This window comes from Ceratotherium simum, chromosome 17 (genome assembly GCF_057802395.1).
Source record: "Ceratotherium simum simum isolate JZ-2026a chromosome 17, ASM5780239v1, whole genome shotgun sequence".
In the NCBI taxonomy this organism is placed as follows: domain Eukaryota; kingdom Metazoa; phylum Chordata; class Mammalia; order Perissodactyla; family Rhinocerotidae; genus Ceratotherium; species Ceratotherium simum.
The window spans coordinates 21,818,972-21,839,519 of NC_141916.1; the positions used below are offsets into that span (position 1 = coordinate 21,818,972).

The 20,548-nt window shown below is 42.4% G+C and overlaps 2 protein-coding genes across 6 annotated transcripts in view; one reads left to right on the plus strand and one right to left on the minus strand.

Moving 5' to 3' along the window:
• The window catches only part of LOC147914749 (uncharacterized), a 50,371-nt gene extending 39,869 nt beyond the window's left edge, over positions 1 to 10,502 (minus strand). The window contains exon 1 of one of the 4 annotated variants that reach the window (XR_015554954.1): positions 10,380 to 10,502. Coding sequence is in view for 3 of the 4 variants with exons in the window: in XM_087442511.1 (XP_087298637.1) it covers positions 9,404 to 9,479 (76 nt within the window). In the remaining variant the exon portion in view is untranslated. Of the gene's footprint in view, positions 1 to 9,403; positions 9,798 to 10,379 lie in introns of those variants that run through there. The other 3 variants (XM_087442511.1, XM_087442512.1, XM_087442513.1) reach the window with 3 other exon arrangements.
• A 21-nt stretch (positions 10,503 to 10,523) lies between these two features.
• Positions 10,524 to 13,574, plus strand: AMIGO2 (adhesion molecule with Ig like domain 2). Of its 2 annotated transcripts, none has more exons than XM_087442510.1 (2): positions 10,524 to 10,676; positions 11,015 to 13,574. In XM_087442510.1, the coding sequence occupies exon 2, from the start codon at positions 11,078 to 11,080 to the stop codon at positions 12,641 to 12,643; it is 1,566 nt and encodes a 521-aa protein (XP_087298636.1). In that variant the 5' UTR covers positions 10,524 to 10,676; positions 11,015 to 11,077; the 3' UTR covers positions 12,644 to 13,574. The 2 variants fall into 2 exon arrangements, with proteins under 2 accessions (XP_087298636.1, XP_004428984.1); XM_004428927.3 differs by having other exon boundaries at positions 10,524 to 10,644.
• Positions 13,575 to 20,548: the final 6,974 nt, after the last annotated feature.

Genomic DNA, 20,548 nt, shown 5'->3' on the forward strand with positions numbered 1-20,548 from the left:
CTGGATGATCCTCCTTCTGACATATCAGAAGGTCAACGCTACATCACAATGCCTACATCATTCACCTCATTTCATCTCATCACTAGGCGTTGTATCATCTCACATCATTACAAGAAGAAGGGTGACTACAATACAATAAGATATTTTGAGAGAGAGAGAGAGACCACATTCATGTAACTTTTGTTAAAATATATAGTTATAATTGCTCTATTTAATTATTAATTATTGTTGCTTAATCTCTTACTTGTCTAATTTATAAATTAAACTTTATCATAGGTGTGTATATACAGGAAAAAACAGAGCATATATAGGGTTCAGTACTATCTGTGGTTTCAGGCATCTGCTGGGAGGTCTTGGAATGTATCCCTCAAGGATAAGGGGGAACTACTGTATAAAAAGAGGCAGAGCTAATCTATATTGTTAGAAGTTAGGAGCATGGTTACAGTGGGGAAGTTAGTGACTGGAAGGAAAAACGGGACCTCTGGGTGCTGGTAAATGCTCTGTTCCTCGATTTGAGAGATGTTGTCCTCATTCTGCTAACCCTCTTTGTACATGCTAAATGATTCTTGTCTCATGACTGTCTTTGCTGGAACTTTTTTTTTTCCCCATCAGAATGGTTGGACAGAACTCAATTTCTGCTTATACAATTATTCAGTCTACTTTCAATACACATATTTATCATTACGTTTTGCTGAGGTGCTGCAAAATGCCTGTTTCTCAGGACTTATTTCTGGAGACTGGCTTTTCTCTCCAGGTAGCTGCACGACTTTCTGATAACAGTTCTGTGTCTTTGTCCATCTGCCTCTCTTCCACATGATCATTATTCTACCTTATTTATGATGTTGTTCTGCCTTTGCACACTCAGTTATTGTACTGATGAAGGAAGTGGGAGAGATTATATTTAATAGAAAGAGTAATTTTCTGATTGGGGCAGAATCATGATGCCATTGCATTTCTTGTGTAACTTAAGATTTCACTGATTAACTGCTTGATGCCTTCTCCCCAGGGATGATGGTGCCATATTCGGCCAACCTGAATATGTGGTCTTATTGGCAGACATACTCTGTTGTGGCAATGTATTTGTCATGCTACAATAGCTTGATACCACTAAACATTAAACTCATCAAACTAACTACTCTTCTCTTATTTCACACTCACCACACATATTTATGATTATAAACTTGACTTCCTAAAGCTTTCTTACAGGCAGAGAAAATGATTAGGCTGATATCAAGTTCTGATCCACTTGATTTTCGCTTTAAATTTATAGGTAGGTATTCTTTTGGTTTTTATTACAAATCATTCTTCAACACATCAAATTATCTCTGGGACATCAAAATATCAAGTTTCTGGACTTGCCAAGCTGGGATATGTTGATGTTATCAAGGTGGCCCTGTGTGGAGAGCCCATCATCCAGCTTTCCCCTAGACACACTCTACAAACAAACAAACAAACAAACACATTTTGATACTCATTGGGTGGGTGCACATTCTGCTTATGAAAATAGAACCAAGGTTCTCAGTGCCTTCCCAACAAATGGGGTTTAGAAAAGAGGAATTCAGATGTCCAACAGTTTCAATAAATATAAATATGTAAATGTAACATTCTCCTCTGAGATAAATGTGGACAACTGTCACCCTAGCATGTTTTCCATCATCCTGCTGTTTCTGTAAAGTAGGAATGTCAATGAGTAGACTCACCCTCCAGCAACTTGTTCAGGTTTGTGCCTGACCTCTTCTACACAACAGCTTCCAAGGAAACCTTCCTTGGTTTCCTACCAGGTATTTCTATCACAACGCAAGAGGCAAGTAGCAGCACGTCGAAACTGCTCTCCGGAGAGAGTGATTATTATTATTTTTTCTTATTTCGCTTTTCCCTGTAGTTCAAAACCTCTCCGGGTTCTATCCAGTGTGTGTCCAGATTGCCAATCATCACTCCTAACTAAAGGCTTCCACCCAAGATGTTCCCCACAACATGACTGCTTCAAGTCCCCAGGGGCTTTGAGAAGCCCAGGCATGCAGACTGGTCTCTCATTCCCGTCTGGCAGGGCTGAGCCAACAGCAGGGCCTCCAAACAAGGTACAGCTGGGCTCGGGGGAGCCACGTAATTAGTACAAACATGATTGGGTGAGACACCTCTCCAGCTCTGTTTATTCTGTACATAAACCTAGCTTCGGTTCCATTAGGTTCAACAAACATTTGTTAAACATCTGTGCTGTGTCAGATCCTGTCCAAGGCACAAGGGCAATAAGGATAAATGGCACACCATCGGGACTCACTGTAATGCTCTTTTACAGCTTTATGGGTCCCCAAGCTCTTTTCACATGCCTCGTCTCAGTCAACCTTGTGAAATCAAACAGTGCATGTATTGGTACTGCATTTCCATTTCCCAAATGGGGAAGTTGAGAGTCTGAAAGACCAGATCGCTTATCTAGGATCATACAGTTAATAAATGGAAGTTCTGGCTCCAGAATCCAGGGATTTGATACTTTATTCAATGCTCCATTTTACCACATCTTACTTCTTTTTTGTAACACATTGCCATTTGGCATATAATTAGAGGATGGTTCAGACTCTTTGTATGTGCCAGGAGAGAGAGCTACTTTCCTTGCTTATAATTCTTCATTGTGAATGCTATAGATAAAATGAGCCATAGGGTTTATGTTATCATTGCTTTATTCTAAGAGATAATTTGCCTCACTGACCATTCAAATGGTTTCTCCCAAAGTATATTCTTATTTGCATACATTTCACTTTGTTGAGTCAGAAACTTAGTCAACAAGAAATGAGTAAGACCTAAATTTCTGCTTGTATTCAAATTTTCAATGTCCAAAGTACATACTTTCTGTTGCAAATATTTTGGCTCTTGGTTATATCCAATTTGAAACTGAATTTTATACTGTCTTATATCCTATAATTATTTCTAATAACACTACAAATTCCTAGAGGAAAGCAAACCATATCATGACTCTGGGAGTGCAGCCAGGACTAACAATATTTGCTGAATGGAATTTAAATTATGGCTGACCCTTCTACTCCCTAATGGGAAGAATTAGAGTGAATGGTTAAGCGAGAGATCAGAGTGAGACAGACTTGGGTAAGAGATCTGGTTCTACTACTAATCTTGGGCAAGTTACATAAACAAACTAAGCCCCACTGCCCTCACTGGAAGATGGGGATGTTAATGGCCATCTCTTAGGGCCCTTGTAAGAATTAAATAAGAAGCCTGGTATACAGTGAGAATGCAATAAATGTTGGGTCTTATTATCAAGCCCAGTGTCTTGGATCTTCCCAGAGGTCCTTCTGCCTTCCTCTACATGGATGTGATGTTTCTTTTGACTATCACAAAAAGAAAGGTCAGAGTTCCAGAGCAAATTGTCCATGGAGCACCGACAACAGAGGGCCTTGTATATGCTGAAAATAATTGAATAAGTTTTGCAATAGTGCTGGCTGTATAATAGACAGAGTTTATTATGTTCTCTCTCAATTTTATTTTACCTTATTTTGTGTTAATGTTGGCCAGCAAGTAATGATTGCTTCAAATCAGATATTTCTTTGAATAATCAGACATGACCTTTGCAGAGGTATGATAAACTAATTACTGCTACAGGAAGTCATATTTTTTTAAGGACATAAAACCGGAGTCTGAGCACTTCTTATAGTTCTCCAAACTGGGTTTGTTAAACATTATCCCTATTTATCAGAGAGCTAAAAGTCCCCAGTTTTGAGGGATATAACAGCATTTAGGAATTCAATTAGATGATTCTCTTCAGACTGATAATGAGCAAAATGAAAATTAGAGCACTTACCATTTATGACCAAAATTGCAAGAAGGGACCATAATGCTAGCAGCATGGTTTTGACACACTGGATTTTATAAAGCAAACCTTCATCTGCTTATTTCCTTCCTAAGGCTGAGAATTTCAGAGTATTAAAAAAAAAAAGAAACACAGGTCTATTTGTTTCTCTCATTACATAATTATGACAAGAGAAAATCATCCTTTTGCAGCCTGCTCAGGTTCGCTACAATGAAGTCATTCTTTGAGCAGAAATGTAATTTACCAGTAAGATTATGAATGAATGGCATGCTCTGATTCTTTCCTTTTTTTTTTGTATCTTCCACTTTTTCTTTTCTTTTTTTTTTTTTTGAGGAAGATTAGCCCTCAGCTAACATCTGTTGCCAAACCTCCTTTTTCTTTGCTGAGGAAGGTCAGCCCTGGGCTAACATCTGTGCCCATCTTCCTCTACTTTATAGTGGGACGCCTGCCACAGCATGGCTTGATAAGCGGTGTGTAGGTCCATGCCTGGGATCTGAACCTACAAACCCTGGGCCACCGAAGCGGAGTGCGCGGTCTTAACCATTACACCACCAGGCCTGCCCCTTGTTCTTTCTACAATGTTTTTGCCCATTGTTTTTTCTACAATGAGCACATAGTACTTTTAGGATTGAGAAAAAATGTTTTTAGTTGTTATTTTTGCTTTTTTTTCCTCATTGAAAAACACACGGCTCTGTGGGATCAAAGGATCATGCCATCTTCACAAAGGCTGGTCTCAGAATGTGCTGTGGGAGAGAAGGATTCACAGCTGTTGGGAGTTGACTCCAACCAAGGATGTTGAATCCCAGCCCTGGGAATGCGGACAACTGGCCAAGAAGAAATGCGTGAGTGACTAGTGTGTATCTCGTTCTAGTCAGGCCTGTGTGGCTATCACAGCATTTATGTATTGCTGTAATTCTCAGACTAAAGAACAGTACCTGGCAGACAGTAGATGCTCAGGAAACACTTGCCAAATAAATGACAGTAGTGCTAAGACAGGACAGTACCTTAAATCAGGGGAAATCAGTCAATTCCTGCCTGAGAAGCCAGAAGAGGGTTCTGCTCTCTGAAACTAGAGTCACTGAATATTAAGTAGGAATCACAATAAAGCAGAAACATTGATGCACATGAGTTGTTCACAGGTAACTTTAAACAATCATAAGTTCTCATTGTGCTTTTTCTTATCACAAAAGCACTGTAGAAAAATAGAAAATGCAGATAAGGAAAGAAGAAAATTTTTAAAAACCACTGTTACGACACAGTTATACACTCAGATGATCTATACATACACATAATTCATAAACACTTATTTTCTTTTACAGAAATTGGAATCGTACCATTTTGTAATTTTTTGGTATGTCACCAGATATTTCTCTGCCACATTATTTTTAATGACAATATAGTATGACTCCAGATAGAGGTACACAAATTTATTCACCCACATCCTTGTTGCACAGTAAGAATGTACCCTCATTTTCTGTTAGAAATGATGCTGCAATGAATGTGTGATATTCCATCATAATCAAAGACTTAATAGATCAAAGCAATATCTCAACTACAGAGAACTTGCCCGAAGTTACCTTTCCTGAAGCAGCAGTGAGACTGACACCATCACTGGGGAGAGGGAGGAGAAGCTTGTGTCTGCTCAATGCCGTGAGAACTGACCCAGCTGGGGGAATTAGACCCAGACCTACTGTAACCGGTTAGTACCTTTGTTCTAACAGTCCGTGTTCTGGAGCCTGGGTAACAGCAGGCACGTTGTTATCAAAAAATCAGATTAATTTTTTTGAAGTTGAAAAGAACTTAAGAAATCATTGATTGTCATATCCTTAATTGACTCTTGGGGTTTATGGAGAGATTAAAGCGTTTTTGGCCAAGACAAGAACTTAGCTCTCCTTAGCTCATAAAACTGTTAGATTTCTTTAAAAACACAGGGGTTTCATACTTTTATAATTGAAGACTATGGGTAAATGGGACTTTGTGTCCCAAGGCTGATGATAGGGGGCAGATACCCCACATTCTAAGCTCAAGTGCAGCTAAACCAACTATGCAAGACTTTCAAAGGGATGACCCCAACTGGTTCTACAACCCCTAGCCAAAAAGCCCATCCAAACCTTGAAAACATTATGCTAAGTGAAAGAAGCCAGACACAAATAGCCACATATCGTATGATTCCATTTATATGAAATGTCCAGAATAAGCAAATCCATGGTGACAGAAAGTAGATTAGTGGTTGCCAAGGGCTGAGAGGAGGGAGAGTGGGAGTGACTGCTTAATGGTACAGGGCTTCTTTTGGGGGTGATGAAATTATTCCAGAATTAGACAGTGGTGATGGTTGTACAATATTGTGAGTATACTAAAATCATCGAATAGTACACTTTAAAATGGTCAAAAAGGTGAATTTTGTTTATGAGAATTTTATCTCAATGAAATTAAAAACAAAACAAAACAAAAGAACTTATCTAGCCTGTGTCCATGCAGACAGGAGACACAGCAGGTGGATGAGCAGGGATTGCTTAAAGAGCTGCCCCATTGTGGGCTTTCCCTAAGGAGGACATGTGGGTACTTACTTGCATGCCTGCCCCCCACTTTGTAGCCAAGGCAGCTAGCTTCCAGAGAACGAAGCCACAAATTGACACATGGCTCGTGGAGTTCAGAGAGCACAGGGCTTTGAGCCCCAGTCTCCATACCGCGATCTGGTTCCACCAGAAGAGATCTGGTTCTACCACAAGTCCTGGGCAATTTACAAACGTGGAAAGAACAGGCTGTGGCAGCAGTGGAGGGCACTTTCAAGGCTGGTGGGCAAAGGTGTGTGTTTCCTGTATGTTTCCCAAGGCTCCAGTCACATTGTAAAAACCCCAGAGTGAGGAGACCTCAAGAAAAAGCTCCTGTGTGCAACAATCAGACTTAGAGATCCCAGTGAACTGTCCCTGAAGAACACTCCATATGCCCCCAGGTGAAAAAAAGAAGCAACGTTACATATCTGCTGGCGTCCCAACTACACCTGATTATAGGATGTGTATCCTGGAATCAAATGAGACACAGAATGTGGAAGCTCCACATGGAATATAAAGTGCTACTCAAGTGCTCATTATTAGTAAAAATGACTCCCAATCATCAAATTAGTGCTGTAACAATTTCTTGTCTCATATCTCTAATTTCTTAAGTCTTTGATTACAACCTGAGAAATTCTGGAAATCACAGGGCCAGAGGAAGCCCTGAGATTTCATCTACTCAAATCCCTGCCCCCAGGCAGGAGTCACTTTCAAACACTCACACCACCACACCTGCCTCAGCACACTGGATTCGGAACCATGTCACACGTCAATCTACTTTCTGCTATGCATTGGAGTCATTATTGAGTGGTCAAAAGTACCAATAGATTGTGCCATGTTGAAAAGACTGGAGGAATATCTATCTGTCCTATTTAAACGCCTGAGAAGGCAATTCAACCATCTGTCTTGGCAACCCATTCCAGGCTGGAACCACCCTGTCAGAAATGACTCTCTTCTGTTTAATCTAAATCCTTCAAATGGAGCCTCAGGCTAATTTCGTCTCACTTCATTTTCAAATAATTTGGAACACAGTTGTTTACCATCTGGGTGATAGGATTATGTAATGTCACAGGGTTAGGATGAGCAGTAAATGAAATAATATGTGTAAAACACAGAGTTCAGTATCTGGCACATACATAATCATAGCCCAATACATATTTATTATTACCATCATTATATGTACGAGGACTCTTTCACTCACAAGTGGCATAAACACAACTCAAAATAAGTGAAGCAAAAAAAAGAAGGATGGGGTGGAGAATGTAATTTAAAAGGAAGCACATGTGTGCAATGGCCTTCAGGCACTACTGGATCCAGTGCTCAAATAACGTTTGCAGGGCTCCCCTTTCTCCCTCTTTTCTTTCAGGCAAGCTTTTTGAAGTACACAGAGAGCAGAATGGCAACCAGCAGACTCAGGGGGGTAAGCCTAGAATAGGTTCCCCATTCATCAGTTCATTTGTCAAAAATTTATTAAATGCCAAGCGAAGTGTCAAGCAGGGTTGTAAAAGCGAAGAAGAGAGCAGTGTGCAAGACATAAAATTTCTGTCCTTGTGGAATTTACCTTCTAGTGGGAAGAGTAGACCTGGTAGAAGAAGGTAAAAGGATGCTAAAAAGATAAAAAGTTATCCTCCACAAAATAAGGCCATACCTTATACCATTATTAAGGTCAACTCTTAGCTTTCTCCTCTCCAAGCCAGATAAACCCACTCCTTTCACAAGTCTTTTCCCCTTAACAAGTGTGCAGAATCCCAAAAATCATGTCTTCAAATAGATAAATAAACTAGTCTGTGGATTTCTGAGTGCATGTGGTTTATTTATGCTGTGTAATCTTTGCATAATGTTTCTGTGATAAGCCTGGAGCTATCATAACATAACCTTCTGTTTCCATTTTTGAAAGTCACTTCTCTCCTTAGACTATTTTTGTATTAAATACAGGTCCTTCTGCCACCTTCATGGTTTCCTTTGGAAAGGATGTTAGTTACTTAGTAAGTTACTGCAAATACCTGGTCATTTATTAGCCACTTAAAGGGTGTTCCTCTGAGTGATTTTAGTTCTATTTCTCTGTGTCAATCATTCTAACTGTAAAAATGAAGGCCTAGAGACCAAGTTTCTTTTGAGAACCTCAGGAAGAGGGGCCTAACTTTAGAAAATCTTAACCTCTGCCTCTCCCTTGGGAGCTCACAGTGAGGAATGCTTTCACGAAGCATTTCAGGCTGTAGTCTTCTTATGATAAAATTCGGGTTTTCATGAAACTGAAACTAATCTGAATCAAGCTGCTCTCACCTGAAAAATCTTGATTTACCAGTGCTATTCCAGATCTATTCCACAAACAGGCTAACAATGCACACAATTCTATTTAAACTGGTCACTGACCTAACAGATCTGTGCTACCACGTGAATCCGTTCAGGAACAACGCAGAGACCAACTAGCACTAAATCCAAGGATGCTCAGGCGTGTGTATGAGGGGGACGGAGTTGGTTGTCTCTGAAATTGTTTTTATTTTTTAAGTAATATTACAAGTTATGTGCCCTGCCCCCACTGTTTTCTCAATTTGCCCTGCCTTTCAGTCTTCCTATGCCCTCTGTTTTGGTTAGTATCTCATGCCAGGGCAGTAATTTATTTCTTTTAATCCGGATATAATGGACAAATGGGTCATTTGGCTCAGTCAAACCCCATCGTTAAAACTGATCTCGGAATTAAACAAAATGGATTTTTAATCGAAAAGCTCATCAGCCCCACACCCTCCATCTCATTTGTGCCTGGCCTTGTCTGCCCGGGCTTGCACCTCCCAGCCTGCTGGACCAAAGCACGCTTGAGTTGGGCGCCCGCCCCGCCTCTACGGACGGGATGCAGAACCTCCTGAAGAATGTCGGCGCGGACACCCCTTCCCGTCTCGGATCAGTCCCTGTCCGGCGCAAGCACATTTGCCACACACACACACACATACACTCACTCTCTCTCTCTCTCACACACACACACACACACACACACACAAAGTCTGGCTCTGGGATTTTTTTTTTTTAAGCTTAATACCCTTATCTTTGCTTTCCAGGCGGAAGGTCGGCTGCAAGCCTCCTTTCCTGCTGCTCCTTCGCGAGCTGGGCACCATCCCTGATGCCGCCTCCAGAGTTAGGAAGGAGATAGAACTTTCCCAGAGGGGTGCGGAGTGTCCTCGCTGCGCCTTCCCGGTTCCTTCCCCCAGGAGAGATGCCTGTTGCCGCGGAGGGAACGTGGCCGATTCCCCTTCCCCTGACCTCCGGCCCCCAAATGTAGGCGGAGACGGAAGGCTGCTTCTGTTTATTTTGTAAACCTTTAAAACCAAGTGCACTTAGCGCCGTGGAAGCCCCCTCGGATCTCACTCAAAGAAAGCTGAAAGAGGTCGGGGAGCTCAGTGGACTGGGTGGGAGAGAGACGCGACCTGAGCGGCCGTGACGAAGTGGGTCTTCAAGAGTGCGACCTCTGCGTCCGCGGCTGGGCGTGTCCCCTTTAACCTCCCCCCACCCCACCATGCCCCTGTTCTGAGTGCGTCGTCATCCCGGGGGCTGCCAGCCCCGGCCTCGGTGTGGACCCCCGCCCCGCCCGCAACACCGATCTCCCGGGTTCCGAGAGGAGCTGGAGGAGGAAGGCGGGAGGCAGCGGCGGCGCCGCGGGTGGGAGTGAGGGGGGCGCCGGCCGCCGCTCCAATTGGCTGCGCCGCCGCCCGCTCCGTGCACCGCGCGCCCCCCGCCACGCGCCCAGCCCGCTCCCGCCCGCAGCCTCGGAGCTGGTTCCCGCCGCAGGGAGGACGCGCAGGGGCGGGACCGGTCTCCCGGCCCCGCTGCCGACCCCGGGCGCGCGGGGATAAAACCCGGCCGGCGGCGCGCGGGAACCCCGGGTCCTGTAGCCTCCGGAGCGCGGAGAGGCGGGGCCGGGGCTGGCCGGCTGCCCGCGCCCCCGCCCCTCGGACCCGGCTCCGGGAGCGGGGCGCCCCGCGCGCGAGCGCACGACGGCCAGAGCGCCGAGGCGGTACCTTCAGCCGGGCAATGAAGAGAGCCCGGGAGAACCAGCTGGAGCCGGCGGAGACGTTCCCTGCGCCCGGGGTTACTGCTGCCGCCGCGGCTTCTTGAAACTCTCCGAAGTTGAGAGCCAGCGAGAGGCTGCCGCCCGCCGGGAGCAAGAGGGAAAGGAACTCGGCAGATGCAAGAGTGACAGACGGAGACAGACAGACGCACAGACCTTCAGAAGACACCACCGTCGGCGGCCTATTCCCGGAGCCTGTGAGGCTTCCCAGCTCAGTGAGTTGCTTTCTGGACGAGTGGCTTGCTAAGTATTTCCGTTTAATTGTTTATAGGATGCTTTTGTGTATTTTTGTGTCTGTTGGAGGGAGTTTAAAAAAAACAACGCAGGATGCACCTTACAAAAATATATTGAGTTTCTGATGTTGAGACGGTTGTATTGATAGAATGTGACTGTAAATGCCTGTAAGCAGGAATAACCCAGGAAATATTGCGTTTAACAGTAAAAAGGCAACATAGGCTCCCCAGTGTGAAATAAAACCTCCATTTCAAAAGTTATTGGAAAGAAAGCAAGGTATGACTTTAAGGGTTAGCTGGTGGTAGTTAACTTTGCTTTTTTACCCCTCTTTAAATATTGATTGTTTACCAGGTTCACTGGTGGGAGGCTGAGCTGGTGGAAAAGGCGCCTGGAAGAGACTTAGAGGCGACCATAATGTCTTTACGTTTACACACACTGCCCGCCCTGCCTGGAGTTGTCAGACGGGGCTGCAGGGAACTGCTGTGTTTGTTGGTGATCACGGTGACTGTGAGCCGCGGCGCCTCCGGGCTGTGCCCCACCGCGTGCATCTGTGCCACTGACATCGTGAGCTGCACCAACAAAAACCTCTCCAAGGTGCCTGGGAATCTTTTCAGACTGATTAAGAGACTGGATCTGAGTTATAACAGAATCGGGCTTCTGGATTCTGAGTGGATTCCAGTGTCGTTCGTCAAGCTGAACACCCTAATCATTCGTCATAACAACATCACCAGCATTTCCACGGGCAGTTTTTCCACAACTCCAAATTTGAAGTGTCTAGACTTATCATCCAATAAGCTGAAGACCGTGAAGAGCGCAGTATTCCAAGAGTTGAAGGTTCTGGAAGTGCTCCTGCTTTTCAACAATCGCATTTCCTATCTCGATCCTTCTGCGTTTGGAGGGCTCTCCCAATTGCAAAAACTCTACTTAAGTGGAAACTTTCTCACGCAGTTTCCCATGGATTTGTATGTTGGAAGGTTCAAGCTACCAGAACTGATGTTTCTAGATGTTTCTTATAACAGGATCCCCTCCCTGCCAATGCATCATATAAATTTAGTGCCAGGCAAACAGCTGAGAGGCATCTACCTTCATGGAAACCCATTTGTCTGTGACTGTTCCCTTTACTCCTTGCTGATCTTCTGGTATCGTAGACGCTTTAGCTCGGTGATGGATTTTAAGAACGATTATACCTGTCGCCTGTGGTCTGACTCTAGGCACTCCCATCAAATGCTTCTGCTCCAAGATGGCTTTTTGAATTGCTCTGACAGTATCGTCAATGGTTCCTTCCGTGCGCTTGGCCTTATTCATGAGGCTCAAGTGGGGGAGAGGCTGATTGTCCACTGTGACAGCAAGACCGGTAATGCAAATACAGATTTCATATGGGTGGGTCCAGATAACAGCCTGCTGCAGCCGGATAGAGAGATGGAAAACTTTCACGTGTTTCCCAATGGAAGTCTGGTTATAGAAAGTCCTCGTTTTGAGGACGCCGGAGTGTATTCCTGTATTGCAATGAATAGGCAACGCCTGTTGAATGAAACTGTGGATGTCACAATTAATGTGAGCAATTTCACTGTAAACAGATCCCATGCCCACGAGGCATTCAACACAGCTTTTACCACTCTTGCAGCCTGCGTGGCCAGTATTGTTTTGGTACTTTTGTACCTCTATCTGACGCCGTGTCCCTGCAAGTGTAGACCCAAGAGGCAAAAAAATATGCTCAACCAAAGCAGTGCCCATTCATCTATACTCAATCCCGGCCCCGCTAGCGACGCCCTGGCTGATGAACGGAAGGCAGGTGCCAGTAAAAGAGTGGTGTTTTTGGAGCCACTGAAGGATACTGCAGCAGGGCAGAACGGGAAAGTCAGGCTCTTTGCCAGTGAAACGGTTATAGCTGAGGGCATCTTAAAGTCCACCAGGGTGAAATCCGACTCGGATTCAGTCAATTCAGTGTTTTCAGACACACCCTTTGTGGCGTCCACTTAATTTTGTGCCTATATTTGTATGGTGTAATAATTCAGTCTCTCCATGTTTAACTGTGTGTGTGGTCTGCAAAATAAACAGCAGGACAGAAATTGTGTTTTGTTTTTTGAAAGACAACCAAATGGTCTCTTTAAATGGTTGATAGGAAATGTGATAACAGCACTTAGGTTGCTCAACGTGCCAGAGAAAGATGGAGTTGTTTTCCAAAGTTTAAGTTCTAGTTAACAATATCTTAGTCTTTAGCACCACTGGCAATTTCAAAGCTGGCCTGGAGGTGATTGATATGACTGACAGTGTCCTTCCATTCAGGATTCTTGACAGAAAAAATAAATTTCACGTATTAGTGTACTTTAAAAAGAGACTCTACTAATTTATTAGGACCAAAGTTGAGTTAAAGAAAAGGATTAGTGTCCCATTTCACTTTAAAAAGATGTAAAAGGAAGAACCAAGCAGCAATTATTTGTAAAGCACAAAGTCAAGTTAGATTTGGGGATAATTCAGCTAATTTCGTCATTTCAGACCAGAGCAGACAGACTACACTGAAAACATTTACTGGGTAATGCCACATCCCATATGCTGTTGGAGAAATAGTGCAATAAAGGTACACTTGTTTGACTGTCTTCTTTCCATTCTGTACATTTCTTATCCTTGTACAAAAGCTCTTACTGAGAGTTTCAAGTCATCATTATTTGCCGTAAATATGTAGGTGTCAACACCAAAATGTCTGAGTAACTTCTTAAGCCTTTGTTCTAGCACACTAATGTATGTTTAATATGCTCGTGTGTATGTAAATCTTAAATTATATGAACTATTAAATAGATCCCATTGTATTGTACTTTAGACATTTGAATTAATGTAAATATATGTATTCTGTGACTTGATGTTCTGTTTTATCTGACTATTTAAAAACATAAATTGGAGATGTTTTACGTGATCAGATTGTTCTATTTTGTGTAAAGTACCCTCTATGGCAAACATCTCTCCAGAGTTCTTTGAGTTACAGTGTAGAGTTTATTTTTTTTAAGCGGAAAAAGGCTGTAAAGTGTTTTACACGTTTTACTCTAATATCATTATGCACTTCAACTGGGTTTGGAAGACACATAAGCTCCAATTTTGCAACGCATGAGAGCCCAGGAGACCTCTTTCTTAGCCCCATATCTGCTAAGCGGTAATTGAGTACCCACTCTGGACCTAGGTGTCCTCAGCTATAAAGTGAAAGTTTCAGACTAGGTGATGTTTAAGGTTCCTTCCCACACTGGAAGTGATGATTTCCCGGTGGTCTTAGCTCCATCACAGACTTGCACTGGCTTTCTGAAACTGTACCACATACCAATGGAATACAGGAATGAGATTAGGATAGAGAAGCATAGCACTGCATTGCTCAAAGGGATGTTTTGGATCATTGAATCCAGCTCCTTCCCTTTCTCAGGGACAAACGAAGCCCAGAGAGGGTTGTGGGTTGTCTCAGGCCACACAGTGAATTAGTGACAAGAATAGGAGAGCTTGAATTCTGGATTCTTCCTGGCAAAGATAAGGCAGTCAAAGAATGGTTGTTTTTAACAGTGGGCATGGAGGAGGAGCTAAAGAATGAGATAGAAGAGTGGTCAGAAAATGGCAAAGGAACATCAGGGATGTGTTGTCACTGGGGCAAAGAGAGATAAGAATTTTTAAAAGATGGAAGTGGGCAACAGTGACAAATAGTGCAGAGAAGTAGATGAGAAGGGAAGACTGCCTTTGGCAATGGTGGTTTTGAGGGAATGGTGGACACTTGGTGACAGATGGTTAAGTGCCAAGCCAGGCTCCCAGTGGCAGACGCTGTTCAGAAGTGAGTGAGTGGCCAGGATCGTGCCTTAGGGAATAGGATGCAGAGCCACTGCTCAGTAGCTTCGAAAATTCCTTATTGCATGGTGTTAAAAAATTACTGCCTCTGTCTTGTAAACACAGACTTCACCGGTTAGATAAGATCCTTCAGACCCAAAGAGGTTACAGGCAGACACTTTTTTCCAGTTACTGCCTTTTAAGTAATTCAGAAAAATTCTGTGATTTGTTTGACTTTTGAAATCGTCTCTCCTTCATATTTGGTGAAATTCAGACTCAGAGACTCTGTGATCTGTTCAGCCTCACGAAGCTAGGCTGGACGCAAGGAAAAACTCCTGAACCACTGAGGCTCTCCAGCAATGGGAAGGGCTGCCTCCAGGGGCCATGATCGCCCTGACTTTAGGAGTGCGAGAGAGCAGGGAAGTTGCAAAGAGGATCTCTGAATTGAACCCTTTCTGGACGGGTCTCTGAAGTACTTCAGCCCTCAAACCCTCGATCCTAGGAAACCTGTGTTGCGTTTGTCAGGGGAACGTGGACAGTGGTAGAGTGGGGAGTTTGCAGAGCCTGATCTTGGCTGGTCCTAATACGCTTTGGGTAGAGGACAAGCTAAGCTGAACTCAAGACTAACATAACCTAAACACAAGAAAACAGAAAAATCCTGAATACTGAAAAGCAAAGCTGCGTTTTGAACAAAAGTAGAAAGGCATGGTGATGAGAAAGCATGAACTGAATGTTATGATGTGGAATTTTAAATTCTTAGGTGTTATCTTTTTTTTTTTTTTTTGATAGGAGCCTGATCACATGTATTTTAAATATAGGAACAGAACTAATTTGTGCTTTATAAATCTGTCACTCAAAACTTTTATATAATTTTCCTTCCAAGTAATAATCTGGATTTATGTAACTGGGCTATTCTTTTAAACTATTTTTTATTACACAGTTGTGAGAGAGGTGGTTACTCAGTGGAGAAACCAAGCAAAGATCATAGACATGAAATTTTCCTGGGCTTAGAGTATTTTTTCACTATAATTAGAAGATACTAGTTTATGATAATATACTCTATAATTACTCATGAGTTAAATTTCTTAAACACACACTTTTAAGATTTATAATCTGAAAGAATGGCCTAAGGGGGGCTGGCCCTGTGGCGCAACGGTTAAGTGTGCGTGCTCCGCTTCCTCGGCCTGGTGTTTGCAGGTTCGGATCCCAGGCATGCACTGACGCACCGGTTGTCAAGCCATGCTGTGGCAGCGTCCCCATATAAAGTAGAGGGAAGATGGGCATGGATGTTAGCCCAGGGCCAATCTTCCTCAGCAAAAAAAAAAAAAAAAAAAAAGAGGACGACTGGCTTTGGATGTTAGCTCAGGGCTAATCTGCCTCAAAAAAAAAAAAAAAAGAGAAGAAAAAAGAATGGCCTAAAACATTTTCTTATGTATAGTCAACTTCTGCATTAATCCTCACTGTTTGGCCTGGAGAGAGATGAATATATTTATTTTTAGCTTTAATTGCTTGAATTATTTTCCCAGAAAAATGATTTTTTTCTTTTTCTAAATATTTTTCTAAAATGTTAATCAGAAGGGAAGTAGGTGAGACTTCTGGGGGTGGAAACAGAAGAGGGACAAGAAGATGGGCCGTCAGTCCAAATTCTACAAAGACATCTGATTTGGATCATCCTCTAAGCACTGTTGAAACAGGATACAGCCTAAACATCCTCCAACATCTGGCTTTTCCTTTGCCATAACTGCTGCTGGATTATTGTCACCTTTTAGTATCTTCTGGTTAACCAAGTGATCTAGCAATAGGTCTGAAATCATGCTGGTCAATAGAATCGCGGGAAAGTGAGACAAACAGGGGTTTCTGGCAGCTACCCTCTACACACTCCCCAACCACAGATTCTGACTCAGGAGGTCTGAGGTAAAGCCTTCCCATCATATTTTTTAAAAATTTCCACGGTATTCTGATTCTGCCTATTTTGTTTAAACATGTCCAAAAATGGGACCATAGCAAATTTTGTGTTCGAGGCTAGGTCAAAATACTTTATTATTACTTGCTAACAAATTTATTAATAAAAAGAAGAATTTTAGTGCTCTTAAAAAAATTCTAACTGTTGGAAAAACGAAAGAGTTTGATTTTCTGATATTAAATGAACTCTAGAGTAAATTGGTGGCTGTACGTTATGATTTCTATTTTTCTAAATTATGAAATATAGAATTTTTTTGTTAAATATAGAATAATTACTAAATCTCTGATTCTTTCTTTTTTTTTTTTTTTGTGAGGAGGACCAGCCCTGAGCTAACATCCAATGCCAATCCTCCTCTTTTTTTTTTGCTGAGGAAGACTGGCCCTGGGCTAACATCCGTGCCCATCTTCCTCTACTTTATATGGGACACCGCCATAGCATCGCTTGACAAGCGGTGCGTCGGTGCATGCCGGGATCCGAACCGGCGAACCCCGGGCCGCCGAAGCGCAACGCACGCACCTAACCGCTTGTGCCACCAGTCTGGCCCCTGATTCTTTCATTTTTCGAACTGTTTTTTTTTTGAAAGCAGTCACAATAGATCTGGTTCATAACAATGAGCTTGGAGCTTTGAAATTTGACTAGATCGTAGTAAAGGGAGGGCATGTTCTAAGGATGTTGAGTGCAAATCTCATCTACAGAGAATCAAACTCCTGTGTTTTTTCACTATATTAGAATAATATTTATTAACGAGAGCACTAAGATTCTCTTCAAGGCTTTCTCACCCCTCCCTGCCCCAGAGCCAGCCATCCAAGCGTGTCTTTTATTTTTTTATAATATGAAAGTTAGTCCTAGTTTGCCCTTGCAATTATTATTGGATGGTAATATATAAAAAGTAGAACTAAAAACTCTATAATAGCCTCTTGAACAATTTAGAGGATTGCTTACAGGACCATTGTTGCTTGTGGCTGGATTCCAGGGAGGGGAGCCCTTTATGGCGAGGACCTGAGTAAACAAGTGTGGAAAACAGACCCTTTGCAAATGTAAAATGTCATATATATGGTATTTATACTGGCTTTAATTTGTTAAGTACCTACTAAGTGCCAGGCACACTGTGAGAGGTGTGGTGTTTATTTAGTATCATGCCTCATCACAGCAGCCCTGAAAAATGGGAAATACTACCCCCAGTTATAGATGGGAAAAATACACTCAAAGGGATAAATAATTTTCGCAGGTGACTCAGCTAATAAGCCATTTTTATCATAAGAGTCATTTTAAAAATATCTCTTTACAGAACTCTTATAGGTGTTCTACCAATATAATGACTTTGTAAAGCATGGGTCATCAAGTAAACTTTCTATAAATACAGGAGTGTGAATGAATTAGTGCTCACAGCAACTCTGGGAGAAGACGATTGGAAGATCAGGGGACCATAAATCATTCAAACACAATAAAGGTGGAAATTATTATTTTTTCCATGTAAAACACCATGTGACACAAGTAGCAAAATTGGAAATCTACCTAAGAAGATACACGTTTAATAGATGAGGCCTCCTTTAGTCTGCTGGCTCTTTTCAGTCTGGTTGGTTTTCACACATGAAATTGCTTAATATGCAAAACAAATGTCTGCTTTATCGTTATAAATGATATATTCAAGATAGTTAAATGAATACATGATTAAATTCCATATTTTTTTAAATTAAAAATGACCCAAATCTACAGGGTAAATAGTTATATTGGAGGGGGTATCTGTGAATTTGTTTTAAATTTCTAAAAGAGTAGTAGGGACAATTCAGACCCCAGGGGGGATTTTTCCAGCTAATTTTAAAATTCGATTTCTCAAAATAATTTTAAAATTATTTCACAAAGTAGCCTCGCTAGCTTACCTGATTAAACTTCTCTATTAGGTAATATGTCAGCAGAGTATCAAATATCATAGTCTCAGAGAATTTTGTAGCCTCTATAGGATCTTAGTGTCGTAGAGTCGAGTATCATAGGATCAAGAGGCAAATCCTTGGTGGTGAATGGCCAGTACTAACTGAGAGAAGATTACTGAGCGTTGCTAGATACTGTGGAGGCCATAACTGATGCATAATAACTACTCTCTCCCTTTGAAGGAGATTACAGTAAAATTGAGGGTAGAAAGAGATAAACCTAAAATAATTTGAGAATAAGAGTTGATTTGTCTATTAGTGTCTATCCTGGCAAAAAGGAGGTAAGGAAAGGAAGATAATTGGCAAGACCTTGTTTTCACCACCTGGGCTAACGAGGCACAGGCTTGCACGCTAGATAGCATCCCACAGATACCCTGAATCTTATGTTGGCAGGGATCCTTACCTCCAGAAAGCCAGTATCGTAAGGAAGTGGGGCGAGCTGGTTAATAGTGCTCTGAAATGAATGTCAGGGATTCTATTTAAAATTCTATTGCCGATCTATTATCATTTTTGATCAAATCTGGAGGAGAAAGAGACCTAAAAATTTCACACTGGTCCTCTATCTACACTCACAGCCCCAAACCTCACCTCTGTCACAGTTGGGATGAAGGCTTCAGAATGTGTTCTGGCCGAGTCATGAGGAAGGAGAATAATAACAGTAACAGAATAATGATAATAACAAAAAACATTTTTATATGTAAGCTCCACGCTCAGGGCTTTACATATTTTTTCTCATTCCTATGAGGAAGTGATTATTTTTATGTCCATTTTACAGATGGGAGAACTGAGGCTTAGGAATGTTAAGTGATTTGCCTAAAGGACATATAGAAAAGGAGTCAGGATTTGAATCTAGTTTTGTCTGGATCCATCCAGAACCGTCTCTTAAAGTCTGACTGTAATATACTACACTGTAATACTTTTCAGCTCCGTAAGAGGGCTTTGCTCCTCATGTCCCCTTTGCCCTCCTGCTTTCTTTTATCTGGCTTCAGGCGACCTTTCTTTCCGTCGTCTGGCTCTGCTTTCAAGATTCTGCTCTGTACCCTTGTCCTGTGCAGTTCCCGCTAACCCTGGCAGCTCACTGCTTTGGCCCTTGACCAATGCTGGCTTTCATTGTTCTGCTTCTCTTTATATTCCCCATGTTCCTGATCAGATCCTCAGCTGCTAGAGGATATGTCCTGTATTTCTTTATCCCGCACCTAGTAGGTGTTTGCATGTCTTAGCTCTTCTGTTACATTCATTCATTCGTTCAACACACAGTATAGAATACCCAACATATGCCGGTCCCTGAAGCTCTACCCAGAGATCCACGATGATCAGCTGCTCCCAGGTTTTGAAGAGAGGCAGAAATAGAGTTTTATCGTGACGCAAGTGTGCTGGTGTAGACATGCCCAAAGACAGGGAGGTCAGGGAGAGGTTCCTGGAAGAAATAATGCCTGAGCGGAGGCTTCAAGGGGTTGATATGTTTAGAGGTCTGGTTTGCTTTACTCAGCTGGACATGCAGACACATGGAAGGTGAGATTGTGACTGTACCCTAGGTCTGTGGGGATTCAGCTAGAGTGGCTGATGGGAACAAGGGCACCTGTGCCTGGGTAACCATCTTATAATGGGGCCCTTCTGTAGCTTGATCACTAGACCCGTTGGATGGGGTCAGTGTGAACCTTCCTCATGTCCCATTCGACTCTGCACTCAACATATAGCTGCACGTATTCCTATTTCATAGCCCTTCAAGGAGGAAACGTACTAAACTGGCTCGTGTAAATGCTTACAGCATATTTTGCTAGGCTAAAAAGAGTTAGAAATGTTAGCTTCTCTTCTGTAACGATGTGGGCTTAATACAGTAATGATGAAATAATCCTGCTTAATTCAGTTATCACTCTATAGACCAAGAAATGTCTTAGAGCTAATGTTTATCCAAGCCTCACTGTAATTAAATTTACATTGCTAGCCTAGATATTGATTTGACTAAGCCAGTTTTACACGAGTGAATGATTTGGGTGGGAAGAGACAGAAAGATGTGATTTTTAAGGGAAAAGAAAAAACAAACATCAGACTGATCTGCAGAATTATTAAATTACAACAGTTCAGACTGCTTATTGAGCATTTGTGTGCATTTTTGCCTCAGCTCTTCCTAGTTAAATACTTCTCCAAAGCATTCAGGAATGAGCAATCTTTCTTGAAGTCTAGACTTGGAGAGATATT